Source organism: Meriones unguiculatus, chromosome 15 (genome assembly GCF_030254825.1).
Source record: "Meriones unguiculatus strain TT.TT164.6M chromosome 15, Bangor_MerUng_6.1, whole genome shotgun sequence".
NCBI classification, from domain to species: Eukaryota; Metazoa; Chordata; class Mammalia; order Rodentia; family Muridae; genus Meriones; species Meriones unguiculatus.
This window is the reverse complement of record NC_083362.1, coordinates 78,121,660-78,134,935: the sequence shown is the minus strand read 5'-3', so window position 1 is coordinate 78,134,935 and position 13,276 is coordinate 78,121,660. Positions and strand designations below refer to the sequence as shown.

Sequence of the window (13,276 nt, the reverse complement as noted above, 5' to 3'; positions counted from 1 at the left end):
CATCTCTATGGCGCCTGTGGTGTTGTCACCCCGTAGGCTGTTTGCAGACTAGAAGCTCAACTGCCTCTGCACTGGGCCTCCTCTAAGGGCCAAGGGTCGCTAGGGGCGGCTCCCTCCTGCCAGTCTGGACTTGCACAACACTGAGCAGGGAGGAGGCAGTGGGCAGGGCACTGGCAGGTGTGGAGGGGCTTGTATGGTGAGACTTTTCAGCCATGAGGCGGAGCCGGATGCTGCTTCTCCTAGAAGGCGGCAGCTCCTGGCCAGGTGGGTGCTAGGTCTTCTCGGAGGGAGGCTGGAAGGGTGGGCTGGGCAGCCTGAGGGGCTGAGCTGGCCAATTACATGGATGGCAGATGGAAGAGCGTTGGTTTACACTGGTATCTGGGGAATGCTAAGGAGACACGGCCCGGGTATGGCCTGAAGCTTGTTCTTCTCCACGCTGCCTGAGAGGGAGGCCTCAAACCACACGGAGTCTGGCATTGCCTTTCCATCTGAGCCATGGGGCAGGAGGCCGGGCAAGGAAGACTCATTTCACAAAGACAGTGTGACTAGCTTTTGGTTGGGGTGGTGTGAGGCATTAGGTACACACCCCCTCCTTCAGGTTAGGCCACTGTGTTTTGGCCCTAAGATTCAGGAGGGAGGAAAGAGGGAGGAGAGTGGTTAGCAATTGGGCCCCACCTCCTTGGACAGCCCTATGATACTCTTAATTGTTAGGTACTGACTCACCCCACTTCAAAGGTCTTGGCCTTCATTCAGCTATTTAGCCTGCTGCAAGGAGCCTGCCGCTCTGGAACTCTGCCCATGGGCAGCTGAGCCCTACCTGCAGACCTGCTCCTCACCTGGGCAGGTGCCTCTTCCTCCTAGCCAGTCTACACCAGCTCAAGAGCAGTCCCCAAGGGCCACCAGGGCCCTGCTGCCTGGCTCAGGGATGCCTGGCTCAGGGATGCCTGCTCCCTGTGTCTTTGCTCCAGACATGACGGAGCAGGTGCCCTTGTGGCATCACTACCTGTCGGCCATCCAGTCACGGGAGTCACCCCGTGTCCAGGACTACCAGAGAGCAGAGAATATCCTGCTCACTGTGCTGGAGCGGGCCCATGCCTTGGACAACCGCTTCCTCGTTGACTATTCTCGAGACCTGGAGGCCTTCCAGTTTGCACTGCGTTCCTCAGAGGAGGCACTGGATGTGGAGGTGCCCCTGGGGGTGGACGCCGAGGCTCTCCTGATGGAGGAGTCAGAAGCCACTGAACTTTGCGACAGCCCTGCAGTCTGTCGCCTGGGTGTCCTCAAGGAGGCATCTGGCCTGGAGCCATGGATGACTGATGACGTCTTCAGCGTCTCCTCAGAGGACAGAGACAAGTGCTGCGGCCACATTGTACCCAGTAAAGTCATGTGTGTCCTCAAAGATCTCCTGGTGGCTGCTGTTGTACACTGCCAACACCACAGGCTCATCCCACCAGGTAATGGTGCGGGGAGCGGGGAGTATGTAATGTGTGTGCGCATGTGTGTGGCCACCGTGTTAGGGTGCTCAGGGTATGGACTGGCCCATGGGGGTTGCATAGAGGTCCCTGTGTGTGTGTCTTCCCTGTGCTTATGAATGCAGTGTGGGTTGCCATTGTGTGTCGGGGGCGGGGCATGATCCGGGAGACTTCCTCCGGGTCCTTGTGCCCCCAGCACCTCTGAGAAAGCAGACCGTTGAATCTCCCGTGACCTGTTTCTGCATGGTGGTTTGGAAAAAACAAAACAAAAAAAAAAAAAAAACAAAAAAAACCCCACAAACATTTTAATGAGTGCCACTTTATGCACGTCTGAAAGTTTAGACAAGCCTGCTGTTTTGCTGGCCAGCTTGCTTGATAGGGTCTTTGTGGCAGGGAGCTAGGAAAGCAGCCTGATGCCTTTTCCAGCCTGGTGCGATGCTTACTGGGCCCCTCTTCAGCCTTCATCACAATCTGTGCATTTGTATGTGAACCTGGCCATGTGTCTGTGTCAGAAAGGCAAATGCATGCTAGTGTGCATACATATGAGTGTGTGGGGATGTGAACAGACACAAGTATGAATGTGAGTACTTAGGTGTGAGTGCATGCTTCTATATATACAGGCATGTGTGCGTGCCCATTCCAACATATGGCTGAGTCACTAACTTGGTACACTGAGCTCCAGATAGCTCTGGGGCTGGGTATTTTCAAATGTGCCAGCTTCAGCCTCGCTCCAGACATCTTGTTTATGTAATCTGGGGTGTCAGAGCCCCAGGTGGATGGGGTTCCCAGCGTGGCCAGAAGCAGCCAGTTTCTTTACACAACGGTGGCTAGAAAGGTAGGTGCCGTCTGTGATGAAGACGGACAATGGGACTAAGTAGTGACGCTCATTTTCTTGAGTTCAGGATTAGGACGTCAGGGTGCTAGGGCACTGGAGGCCAAGACAGAACGTCCTGCTTCTCTTGGGAGTTGACAGACGCATGGTGGTGGGGTGGTGGCAGCTGCTACTTTCTCGTGTGTTTGTCTTCCCAAGTCACCTTTCTGGTATTTGTACTGTGTGTGTCATCAGCGAGTAGGGTAGTTGCCTCACCCAGAGGGCAATAACATGCCTAGGATCCCTAGTATGTCGAGTCCTGGTCTGGTTGCATGCCCAGGGGCCCCAGAGCATGGGATAGTGGGCTGATACCTCAGGGTTCCTAGGGTTCTGGGAAATGGTTTGTAACAGAGGCCCACGTCAGGGTACCTACATTGCAGTCTGGGCTGCAGGATCCAGAAGGCCCGTGGGCTCCTAGATAGACTTCTACACCAGCAGGGCAGTTTCTAGGGGCAGTCCTTCCCAGACCTGCTGGGCCAGGTGTTCTGCAGCGGAAGACTGACCTTTGGTAGCCAGAGAGTCATTTAATGTCTGGTGTCTTGCAGCTCCTCTGGCATCTTACCTGGTCATCTCTTGAACCCTCTAATTCAGCATGTAGCTTGGCAGGACTATTTCTGTCTTCTTGCTTGACCTAACACAGCCATTGCCAGTGGCCCTGTCTCCTGCAGTCCTCCTACTTTGCTGAGGCACAAACTCACCTCTTGGGGTAACTAGGGGACTTCTAAATTATGGGCCACCAAGGACATTCTAAGCCCTACCTTGCATGGCCAGATTGCCTCCTGGCTGAGGAAGGAGACTCCACAGCCTAGGCCCATTCCTGCTGCTGTGGCTGAGCTGGGCCCATGGGAAATTCCAGGCGTTGCTTCCAACTCATCCCTATCGCTGGTGACAGGGTTCAGCTATCCACTCCTGGAACCGGTGAAACCAGCCAGGGCTGGCTTAGAGGTAGCTAGTGAGAACAAGTGTGGCTGGCTGGCTTCCAGGCTGCCATTTCAAAGATGAAATGTGTGACCAGAGGAATAACAAAGAGACATTTAAATGCTGATCTGAGAGGGTCCCCTACCTCCTCACAGGGACACTGAGGCTCATGTGGGACGGAGAATCTCAGAGGTTGCCTGAGAGCGATCCTGCAGACGGTGGGGGCTGAAGGGTTACACAAGCAGGGCCAGGCTGTTTCCCACAGACTCTCCACACTCACTTGTAATGGAGGCCCTGTTACAACACTTGCGTTGGGGACTGTCTTGAGCACACCCAGCTTCTCGAGGGTTGGCTGTTCTGGGCTCTGACCCAGGCCCTTCCGTGGACATAGGAAGACAGTTCTGGGAAAGAAGGGGAGACAGATCCACCCTAAGCCTGTGTGGTGGTGTGGGTGTCTCTGTTATCCCCGTCTCTACTGCTGATTTGTTTTGAAAGGAAGAGAACACTGAGGTAGAAGGCTCCTGGACACACCAGCACCCAGCCATTCCACTCTTGAAATCTTCCTTCTTAGGTGGCCTGTGATAAGGACATGAGTTCTGGGTATCTCAGCAGGGAGGGGAGAGAGAAATCTCTTGGCCATAATGTATCATTCGTGAAATGATAGAGGTAGCCGACTTCTGGAGTGTAAGTAGATACAGACCTCATCGTACAGATGTCCGGCTTATCCTGGATTTCTGGGTCATGGAAGCCTGGAAATGGGGTCATCCACGCCAGTACCTCCTCCCAGGACACCAGGGCCTTTCCCAACACTGGCCTTTCCCTCCTGTGAACCTTAACCTAAGCTTTTCCTGGACGTTGCTTTCCAGCCCCACGTGTGGTATGAGGACCAGCGTGCTTGCATAGGGTGGGTCTAGACCTGAGCTGTTAGGGAGGCTCTTAGTACAGGGGGTGGGGTGGGCACAAGCTGTGATCAGGAGAGGTCCAGCCTGGGATCCATCCTGCTGGTTCCGTTTCTTCTCAAGTGGGCTGGGCTGTTATGCCTATTTGTCCTTCCTGGCCAAAACTGCCCCAGGGAGGGCTGTGAGTCTCCAGATACTGTAGGTGACGCTATGGCGAAAGCCTATCCTTTTGAGTAATCAGTACATAGGGCACAAAGTCCCTGGAATGGGAAGCTTTGCCCAAGAACCAACTTCCATTAAGGAGTGAAAGGGTTCAAAGTGAAGCAATGGAATGTCTTCATCACAGCCCTCCAGCAAAGACCTGCAGGCTCTGAGCTGCCCAGGGCTTTAGGGGTTAGGGCGAGCTTGAGGAAACTTCACCAGCCCAGCCCTTCAAACAGCCAGCTTTACCCATGCTGGAACGGGGGAAGCACCATCCATGTCCAGTGCTTCTCCTTGGGACCAGGGCTCTCTCCTTGGCTCCAGCATGGGTGGAGATGGAACCTGACCACACACAGGGGCCAGATCCCTCAGGTCTAGGAGGTGTGCACAGTGGGCTCAGGCAACAAGACTGAGGGAGGGGCCTAGCAGAGAGAGGCTCATGAGGGAAGCAGCTGTTATGAAGGATGCTGTAACAGCCCAGCTGGCAGTGCCCCGTGAACAGGGTTGTATGACAGCTCAGTCTGGATGGGTAGGCAGAGGGGCGGCAGGTGCGGGAAAGGGCAGTCAAGACAGCAGGTAGGGTGTCCCAGACTAAGGTAGGGTTAGGTCCAGAAGAGGGAAACTAGACTGACGGCTGTTGCAGGTTCACTGAATGCTGCCAGCCTGAAGGAAGGGCAGCTGCACCTGTCCCTGCTGGTGTCCAGCGGCTGGAGAAAGATACGCTTCAACGTTGTGCCTGCGGTGAGGAAGAAGCACAGGGTGCCTGCCTTGGAAGGGGCCCAGTTGAAGCCTGGATTCCCTGAGGGCATCTTGAGAAGAATCGCCAGTCACGGAGTGGATCTGGTGCCAGCTAGTGCCCAGCACTGGAGGTAGATGCCACTGTGGGCCTTTGGGTCCCGGGAGAAGGGGGAAACATCGTAATGCTCCCTGACCCTCGTGTGGGGAGGATCTGAGGGTTTCTTGCCTGCTTCTATCCTGTGGGCATCTGTGCCATGCTGAGGTTACTAGAATCCACACAGAAATTTTAATGCTCAGTGACACACAGGGAGCTGCAGAGAGGGCATAGCTGGGCTGTGTCCTACGCAGGAGGTGGCCAGTAGCGTAAGGCTGTGAGGAGATATCCGTGTGGAAGGTGGTGTGGGAGGGGTCCCTTCACCAGGTGGACACAGCATAGAGGTTACCTAAGGTTCCGCACACAGTGAGAATGCTCATGCCAATGAAAGTGGCTCTGGGGCTTGCTAACACCCTTCACTTGGGGTGGCCTTGCCAGCTTGCCGAGCCCCCCTCAGAATGTTCCCCTCACCTGAAATGTTTCCCCTCATGTCCAGCTCTGGCTTTTGTGGGTTCCCAGAAGCCTGTGGGACCAAGTCAGAGTCTGTGAGAGGGTGAACGGGACAGAATCTGAGTCCATTTGAGACCAAACCAAGGAAGCAGGGCCTGGGGCCCATCAAGTCTGACATCATTGACGTACAAGGCCTCAGTGCTTCTTCTGGGGGAACTAACAAAACACTCATGTCCAAGGTGCTGCCATCTTAGAACCGATTGTTCCTTGTAAGTGATGTTTGTGAAGCTGCTGTGCCAGTCTGAAGCCTTAGCAGAGCTCTGTGGGTCCCCTACCCTGCATCTTACCTGACTCATTCATGCAGAACAGGCCCCATGTCTAAAGAAGAGAACATGGCGTTCCTGTTGCCCCACCTCTCCTTCAGGACTGAGGTTCGGGATGGAGGGCCTACTCTGTGATGGTCCAGCAAGCACAGATGTGTGAGCCTGTGCTGTGCAGGGCCTTGTGCTAAGGGTCTTTAGATGAGGCTCCTTCACACACTATCCACCCTCTGGCTCCCATAGAAGCAAGCTTTGGTTTCCCTATTGAGTCCTAGAATGGAGCCCACACCTCCTGCCAGGCTGAGGCCCCACCAATTCCCCAGTCTAAACAAACGGTGGGCTGGCTGGAGTCACCCCTAATCTCTGCAGTAACCTGGATGTTCAAGCCAGCACACTGAATCGCCTGCTGAGACGCAGGGCATGGGGCCACAGAATGGCCACAGTAAGGGTGTGACCTTCACAAGGGGCTCAAGAGGCTCTAGTATTGGGGAGCAGAAGCAGCCAGGACTTTTCTTCCTGGTGGCTTACAGGGTACTGGGCACCGGGAAGCCCAGACTTGAGAGGTGGGTCTGGCTTTCAGGATCTCCACTGGCTACCTGCTGAGCCGCCTGCTTGGAGCACTGGGCTCCCTCCCTGGCCACCGCCTGGACAGCCTCTCCATTCTCGACCGGGTGAACCTAGAGAGCTGGCGAGGTGGCAGCCAGAACCCTGGCCTAACTTTTGACCACCTGAAGGTATGCATGGTAGCTCTGTTGCTTACCTCTGTGACCAGACAACAGAGGGCAGCTGCCCCCAGCTGTGTCCCTCACACCAGCTCCCATGATAAGCAGTCACGGGTGTTGAAAGTTCAGGGACCACCTGAGGGGTCATAGCTCAAGAGTCATGGCTGTAGAGTAGTGCTGTGGCACCTCAGGCTGGCTTTGGCCATCCCTAGCCAGGTGATGTGGGAGGCCCTGCAGCCTTGAAACACAATGGGTTGGGCCACACGGGGTTGGACCTCTTCCAGCGTGACTCCTCTTTATCTGTGAATAGCCCCAGCCAGATTCCTCTACGGAATGGAGTCAACTGAGTGCCCATGGGAGCATGGCTCCTTTCTCTGCTCCCTGGGGCAGGGCGCTCAGTCACATCTTCATCCTGCTATGGCTTTGCAATAGTCCTGTGCTGAGAAGAATAAGAAAGGGGCAGGGCCAGGGCTCCAGTCACCCCTAGTCCGCAGCACAGTGAGGGAAAGGTAGGACTGTGGAGTCTTAGGATCCTCCTGGAGTGTGTGTCCACGCTTGAGAGGACCCTCTGCTCTGTCCAGGTGTTAAGAAACAGGTGAATTGACTTTTCATCAGGCACTGGCTTGGGGAACCTTCCCTGTGTGAACTTGAGCCATTCACTGCTTTCTCAGACCTCTGCCTGAGGTGTGGAGCCAGTTTCCAGAGGTCATTGGTGTTGGACACACAGATAATCCTGGTCCCCAAATGAACTGAGAGGTGCTGGAGGAGGAAAGGGTCTAGAAATGTAGTTGGCTGTTGGGTTCAGGGGGATATCTAAGGGCCTTGGAGAAGAAAGGAGGAAGATGCCTAATGTCCTGGGGTGGGGACTCTGTCTGCAGACAATGAGCTTAATGGAGGGCAGTAAAGAATGGAGGGCAGATGAAGGAAGCCTCATAACCCCGAGGGAGAACTGAAGTTCAGACTGGAGTTCAGCATAGGGTGGAAAGAGAAGAGCAGAGGAGCAGGAGGGACACAGAAGTACAGAGGAGAGCTGCTAGGGTGGGCAGATAGAGGAGGGGCTTAGCATTTGGAGATGTTGAGGGGGGGGGTTGGTGGAAGTAAGCTGGGGCAGGGCTGGTGGACAGGAAGGTGGTGGGGAAGTGGTCCAGCCGCCCATTGACCTGTGCGTCCTTGTGTCCTGCAGACGGTACTGCTGTGGGCCTCTACGCTCTTCCCAGCACCAGAGGACTGGGCGGACCTGCAGGGGTCTGTGTACCGCCTGCTGGTGGTGCTGTTGTGTTGCCTGGCTACCAGGAACCTGCCCCACTTTCTGTACCCGGAGTGCAACTTGCTGCAGCACAGTGGCCTGGACCTTGGCGTCATCTACCAACGCGTGGAACACTTTGCCAGCCAGCCCGAAGAGTCCTTACGGATCCACGTCACCCACCTGGGCCACAGCCGTCCTCCACGCATTGACAATGGAGTCAAGGCGCTCCTGCAGCTCCCTGCCAGTGACCCTACCTACTGGGCCACAGCCTACTTTGATTTTCTGTTAGATAAGGTGAGTGCAGCTGTTGCAGGAGGGAGTGGATAAAGCCCTCTGGGGTGGAGAACTCGAGGATGTCTGGGTCTCTGGATGGCTGAGTGTCAGATAGGACATGGGGTGTCATCTCAAGAGGGACCCCAGGGGTGTAAGACTGCTCTCCGGAAGCCAGGGCAGAGTGCCTGAGACTGCCCCTGTGTTTCACAGAATTGTCCTAAACCACACAGCTCAAATGCCCAGACTGTTACCCCACCTTGGGGCTTTGGCTTTCCCTGGACCTCCTGTGTATTCCTGGATTTGGCATTCTGATGGCCACACCCTTTGAGACCTGTGTTCTCAGGCCTGATGTTCAAGGTGCCTACCAGCTTCCCCTTCCACACCCACAGAGCCCATTGCTCCCCTGCAAAGGCAGGGACCCGCCCCCAACCCAGGCCCAAGCACTGCCTCCAAAACATGTCTGACATTTTTTTTTAAGTCAACTTCTTCAACCTCTTCTAGCAGCAGTGACCTGGGGTGGACATTGTGGTTCTGGCTTCTCCATTTGATTTTAGGGAGCCTGCCTGTTGGGTTGCTGATAGCCTACCCACCACTACTCAAGAATTGTCACCTCCATCTTTGCACCGGCTTGATGGACCTATGGCAAGCTCTTAGCTGATCTGTTTGGGCAGGGTGGGAGGAGGCAGGAATGCACATTAGTGGGACCTCCTCGGGGGATCATACCTGTGGCAGATACACATTGTGTGAGGAGGGACTGTCGGAGGAGGATGTTGGGGTGGTCCACCTGCAGGGGTGATTGCCCAGGTGCGTACCCACAGGTAGAGTAGTCATAGAGAATGTTTGAGGTGGGTGTAGCCTGGCTGTCTGTGACCCTCTGTCCCTTCCCACTGCAGTTCCAGGTCTTTAACATCCAGGATAAGGACAGAATATCAGCCATGCAGAACATCTTCCAGAAGACCAAGACCATGGGAGATAAGAACAGCTGAGCTTGGCTGGGAGGCCCAGTCCCTACCAACCTGCAGAGCTCTCTGAAACTTTTGGAAAAGGAATGGGAATCAGGGATATCTCTTTGAGTGACTGGTGGAGGACTCCTGTTCAAGGGATGACTGTGAGGGTCTGAACACCCGGCACTGGGATCTTGAGGTAGCTGCCATGTTCCAGACTGAGCTTGAGGTGAATGGGTCTATGCTTCCCAGAAGTCCATTGATCCATCCATTTGACAGTCGGCAGAACAGGTACAGGCATAATACAGCATGGGTGCTTGCTCTGCCTATGCACCACACTGCTCCTTGGGGTTGAACACATTAAACTTCGCAGTGTACTCTGCGGAGCAGGCCCGCCAGTTTCTGTATTTCTCCGTGCAAATATAGACTCCTAAGACCATGAAAGGCTTGTGTGCAATGGATGATTTCATTTCAAAGCTTCTCCACTCTCAGGTAGAGAATGTACTTTCTGGACAGATGTCCCTACTCTCCAGTTGAGAAGGAGCTAAAGCCAGAAGAGAGAATTCCACAGCCCCCCTATACTGGTCTTGCCTGCCCCTCTGTCACTGTGTAGTGTCTCCTGTTCTCAGCATTCTGTGATTCCCTTCACATCGTCTCATTAGCCTGAGCAGCTTCCCTGGAGCCCAGGGTCCTCTAAGTACCTCAGCTCAGAGACATCTCTTCTTTGTCATCTTTGACATTTGCTGGCATTTGCTCCTCAGCTTCAGAACTGCAGACTGCACCAAGGCTCTGGGAGGGAACCCAGAGTCCCACATGTGTGCAAGTCATCCAGTGTTCCAGTGTCCTTCAAGGACCAACAGCATGTGTCAGAGCAACTACACAATGAGAGCTAGTGTCCAGGGCCTCTGAAGATCCCTGAACAAGGAACCAGGGCCTGAGATATCACCAACACAAAGGAAATGCCATGTTGTCTCAAGAGTGGGACTGGAATGGGCCCAGGCCCACCTGGCCATCTGCTCAGTGATGAGTATTAATCACAGTGGCTGCACTGAACAGAGATGAGAGCTGTGAGCATAGGAGAGACGAAGAGAACACCTTTTTTTTTTTTTTTTTTTAGAATGTGTCTTACTATGTAGCTCTGGCTGGCCCGGAAATTTCTATGTTTATTAGACTGTCCTCAGACTTGTAGAGATATCCTTTTCTGCCTTCTGAGTGCAGGGATTAAAGATGTACACCACCACATCTAGTTAAATTTTTAAAAATTATATTTTATGTATTTATTTTGCTTGTACCAATGTGTGTGTGTATGCATGAGTACCATGGCTCATGTGTGTAGGTCAGAGAACAACATGTAGAAGTCGGTCTTTCCTTCTGCTGATGTGGGTTAGCCCATACATTGAACTCAGGTCATCAGAGTTGGTGACAGGGAACTTTTTACCCAGCGAGTCCGCTCATCAGTCAGCAAGGGAATATTTTGAAACCAGCTTTAGTCCACTCCCCTTTAAGCCGTCTATCCAAACACACCACATGAGGGTATAGGAGCAGAGTGCAGCCCTCCTTAGAGCTTACCACAACGACTCCAGTAAGGACCAGGTGGACTGCTGTGAGTGTCCGGGTTATAGAAACTTTGCCAAATTTGTCACCAAGGTTCTATGCTAGACACATGACCTACGGTAGAACAGGATGTCAGGGTCTCTGGAATCTGCCCCATAGGCGCCAATGCAGGAGGCACACATGTTCTCAGTAGAAGGACGAGTAGAGACAGTGTGTCTACTTGGAAGAGGACAGTGTGAGATTTGGATCTGACCCACACCAACTCACCTGTCCTGGACAAGAGACAGGACTTGGGAAACAGGCTACAAAATGGGTTTGTGCTGAGGGTACTATGTAGATCAGAACCAGGAAGGCTCGCTGGCCAGTTCTTCAGGGCCTTACATAGGTGTTCAACTTTTCACATTTCTACGTGGCATGGTGGTCTACAAATGGGCTGGGCTACGTTCATAGCTGTTCTGGGACATATGCAGCCTGTGGGCCTTAGAGTGGATATGGCTGCAGGCTCATAAAATGTGCTCATTCCATAAGGCAAATGGGGGAGGTTTTGTACCATTTCACAATCTGCCGCATAGGCAAAGCACTTGACCTCAGAGACCTGGCACAGGCCAGGAATTTGCCCTGTCTGCCTGGGTGCTCGGTGATCTCTCTGGATCTTGAAGACTATGTATATATGTCGCCGAGGAATGTCCATCAACTAAGTGACTGAGATAGCTGTCGCTTTTGGGTGGGACTGGCACACAGGTCGCTTCTACAGCAAGGCTGTGTCGTAGTTGACCACAGTCTCGGGCATATTATGTGGATCTCAGAAAGCCCCACCATAGGACGCCCTAAAACAAGGGAGTGTCATGCACAAAGAATCCTCAAGATACCGTGTGATCCCATTCCCATTGCCACAGGCCCCTGTGTGTGTGGGCAGGAGTGGAGGATGTCAGTGGTGATGCAGCATAGATTTGGAGGACAGTTAAAGCAGTCTATCTGGGCAGTCAAGCAGAGGGAGTGGACAGATAAGTAACAAGAACAGTGGCTTGTACCCTCCTGTCATCATACCTGGTGACCAGGCCTCCCCCTTTCCTCCCCCTTGCCTTGGTGTCATAGAAGGCAGCCGTGAGGGATGGTCTTCTCAGAAACAGAGCTTCAAGAAATAGAATCATTCCTTAATTGTGGCGATAAGAGACCCATAAGAAACACACAGATGTAAGACAGGAGATTACAGAGCTGAAGGCGGCTGCAAATGACATGCAAAGAGAATCCTCATGAAGGCCCAGACGTTCTGAAGTTAAAGACTCCACAATCCATGAGGACCCACAAGGACATTTGGACACTTGGAGATATGAACACTCCACTCTAGGCACCTGATAGAAAAAGATCGGCAAGATCATGTGCAGAGGACTGGAAGAACTCTGTCACCAGCTACCCTGAATGCTGTGTGGAGAAGCCCACCCCCATTGACAAGACCAAATTTCAGTGCATTTCCACAGAGCGAAGATCCATATACAATATGATTTCTGACCTCAACAGACACAAATTAAAAATTAAGACCAAGTGGATTTTTAGAATTAGGAAAGACGTATAACTCATCATTCATAGGCGACTTGGTTAACCACTTAGAAAATCTAAAGACAACTATAAGGAAGCCTTTCAAGGCCTATAGATATAAGACTAGCATAAAAATATTAAAATGAAGCAATTGTAAATTAAAAAATTAAATGCCATTTATAATATTAGCAAAAAAGCAGCCCCCTAGTAATAAATAAATCAAAAGTTATTTGCAAGTCCATTACAGTGAAAACCTGAAACATTGTTTTAGGCTCATGAATTCAAATTTATGGTATTTCTAAGATTCTTACTATCCTTAACCTGATAGTTGGGAAAATATGATAAGAATTCCAGGAATCTATTTTGTAAAAGCAGACAAAATAAGCTCAAATTTTATGTGGAAATTTGAAGGTTTTAGAATAAGAAAAATCTTTCTCCTTCTTTCTCTCTCTTTCCTTCTCTCTGTTGGGAGGAGAGATGGGGAGGGGGAGGAGAGGAAGGGAGAGGGAGAGAATGAGAGCAAGCAAAAGAGCGAGAGCGAGAGAGAGAGAGAGAGAGAGAGAGAGAGAGAGAGATTGAGAGAGAGGGTGAGAGAGAGAGAGAGAGAGAGAGAGAGAGAGAGAGAGAGAGAGAGAGAGATTGCTTCCTATTCAGGCTTACTGTTAGCTCCAAATTTTGAGATAAGGTAGATTGACTTAGGACCAAAAAAGCAGCCAGAGTAAAACAGATGCCAGAAACCAACTCACACATATGTAGCCAATGATCTTTGCCAGCTTGGCAGGTCACTTGAAGGGAGAAAGCAAGGCTTGTTTAACAAGCGTACTGTTGGGCCAACTGGGAACTGCTATGAAGAAATGCACCTTGCTCCATGTTCACACCGTGAAGCAAAAGATATGGACCTACACTATAACTCCAAAAGAAAATACAGGAAGAGTCATCACCGTCTCAACGTAGAAAGACTTCTGGGGCACAGATCACAGAAAGAAAAGCCACAGGACTGCACCAAAATTAAACAGACCTGCTCTTTGGAGCCATCAG

At 52.3% G+C, this 13,276-nt stretch overlaps 1 protein-coding gene across 1 annotated transcript; it reads left to right on the top strand.

Annotated features, from left to right (window-relative positions):
- Positions 1-202: 202 nt before the first annotated feature.
- On the top strand, positions 203-9,592 carry Mab21l4 (mab-21 like 4). Its single transcript, XM_021632024.2, has 6 exons — positions 203-264; positions 736-1,454; positions 5,005-5,230; positions 6,544-6,697; positions 7,869-8,225; positions 9,098-9,592. The coding sequence occupies exons 2-6, from the start codon at positions 926-928 to the stop codon at positions 9,188-9,190; spliced, it is 1,359 nt and encodes a 452-aa protein (XP_021487699.1). The 5' UTR covers positions 203-264; positions 736-925; the 3' UTR covers positions 9,191-9,592.
- The last annotated feature ends 3,684 nt before the right edge of the window (positions 9,593-13,276 follow it).

What these genes read in the sequence shown, in the direction of transcription:
- Mab21l4 (XM_021632024.2), top strand. Translation starts at nt 926, where the DNA reads ATGCCTGGCTCAGGGATGCCTGCTCCCTGTGTCTTTGCTCCAGACATG. An exon ending in GCTAGTGCCCAGCACTGGAG is followed by an intron (nt 5,231 to 6,543) that starts GTAGATGCCACT and finishes TCTGGCTTTCAG; the next exon opens with GATCTCCACTGGCTACCTGC. An exon ending in TTGATTTTCTGTTAGATAAG is followed by an intron (nt 8,226 to 9,097) that starts GTGAGTGCAGCT and finishes TTCCCACTGCAG; the next exon opens with TTCCAGGTCTTTAACATCCA.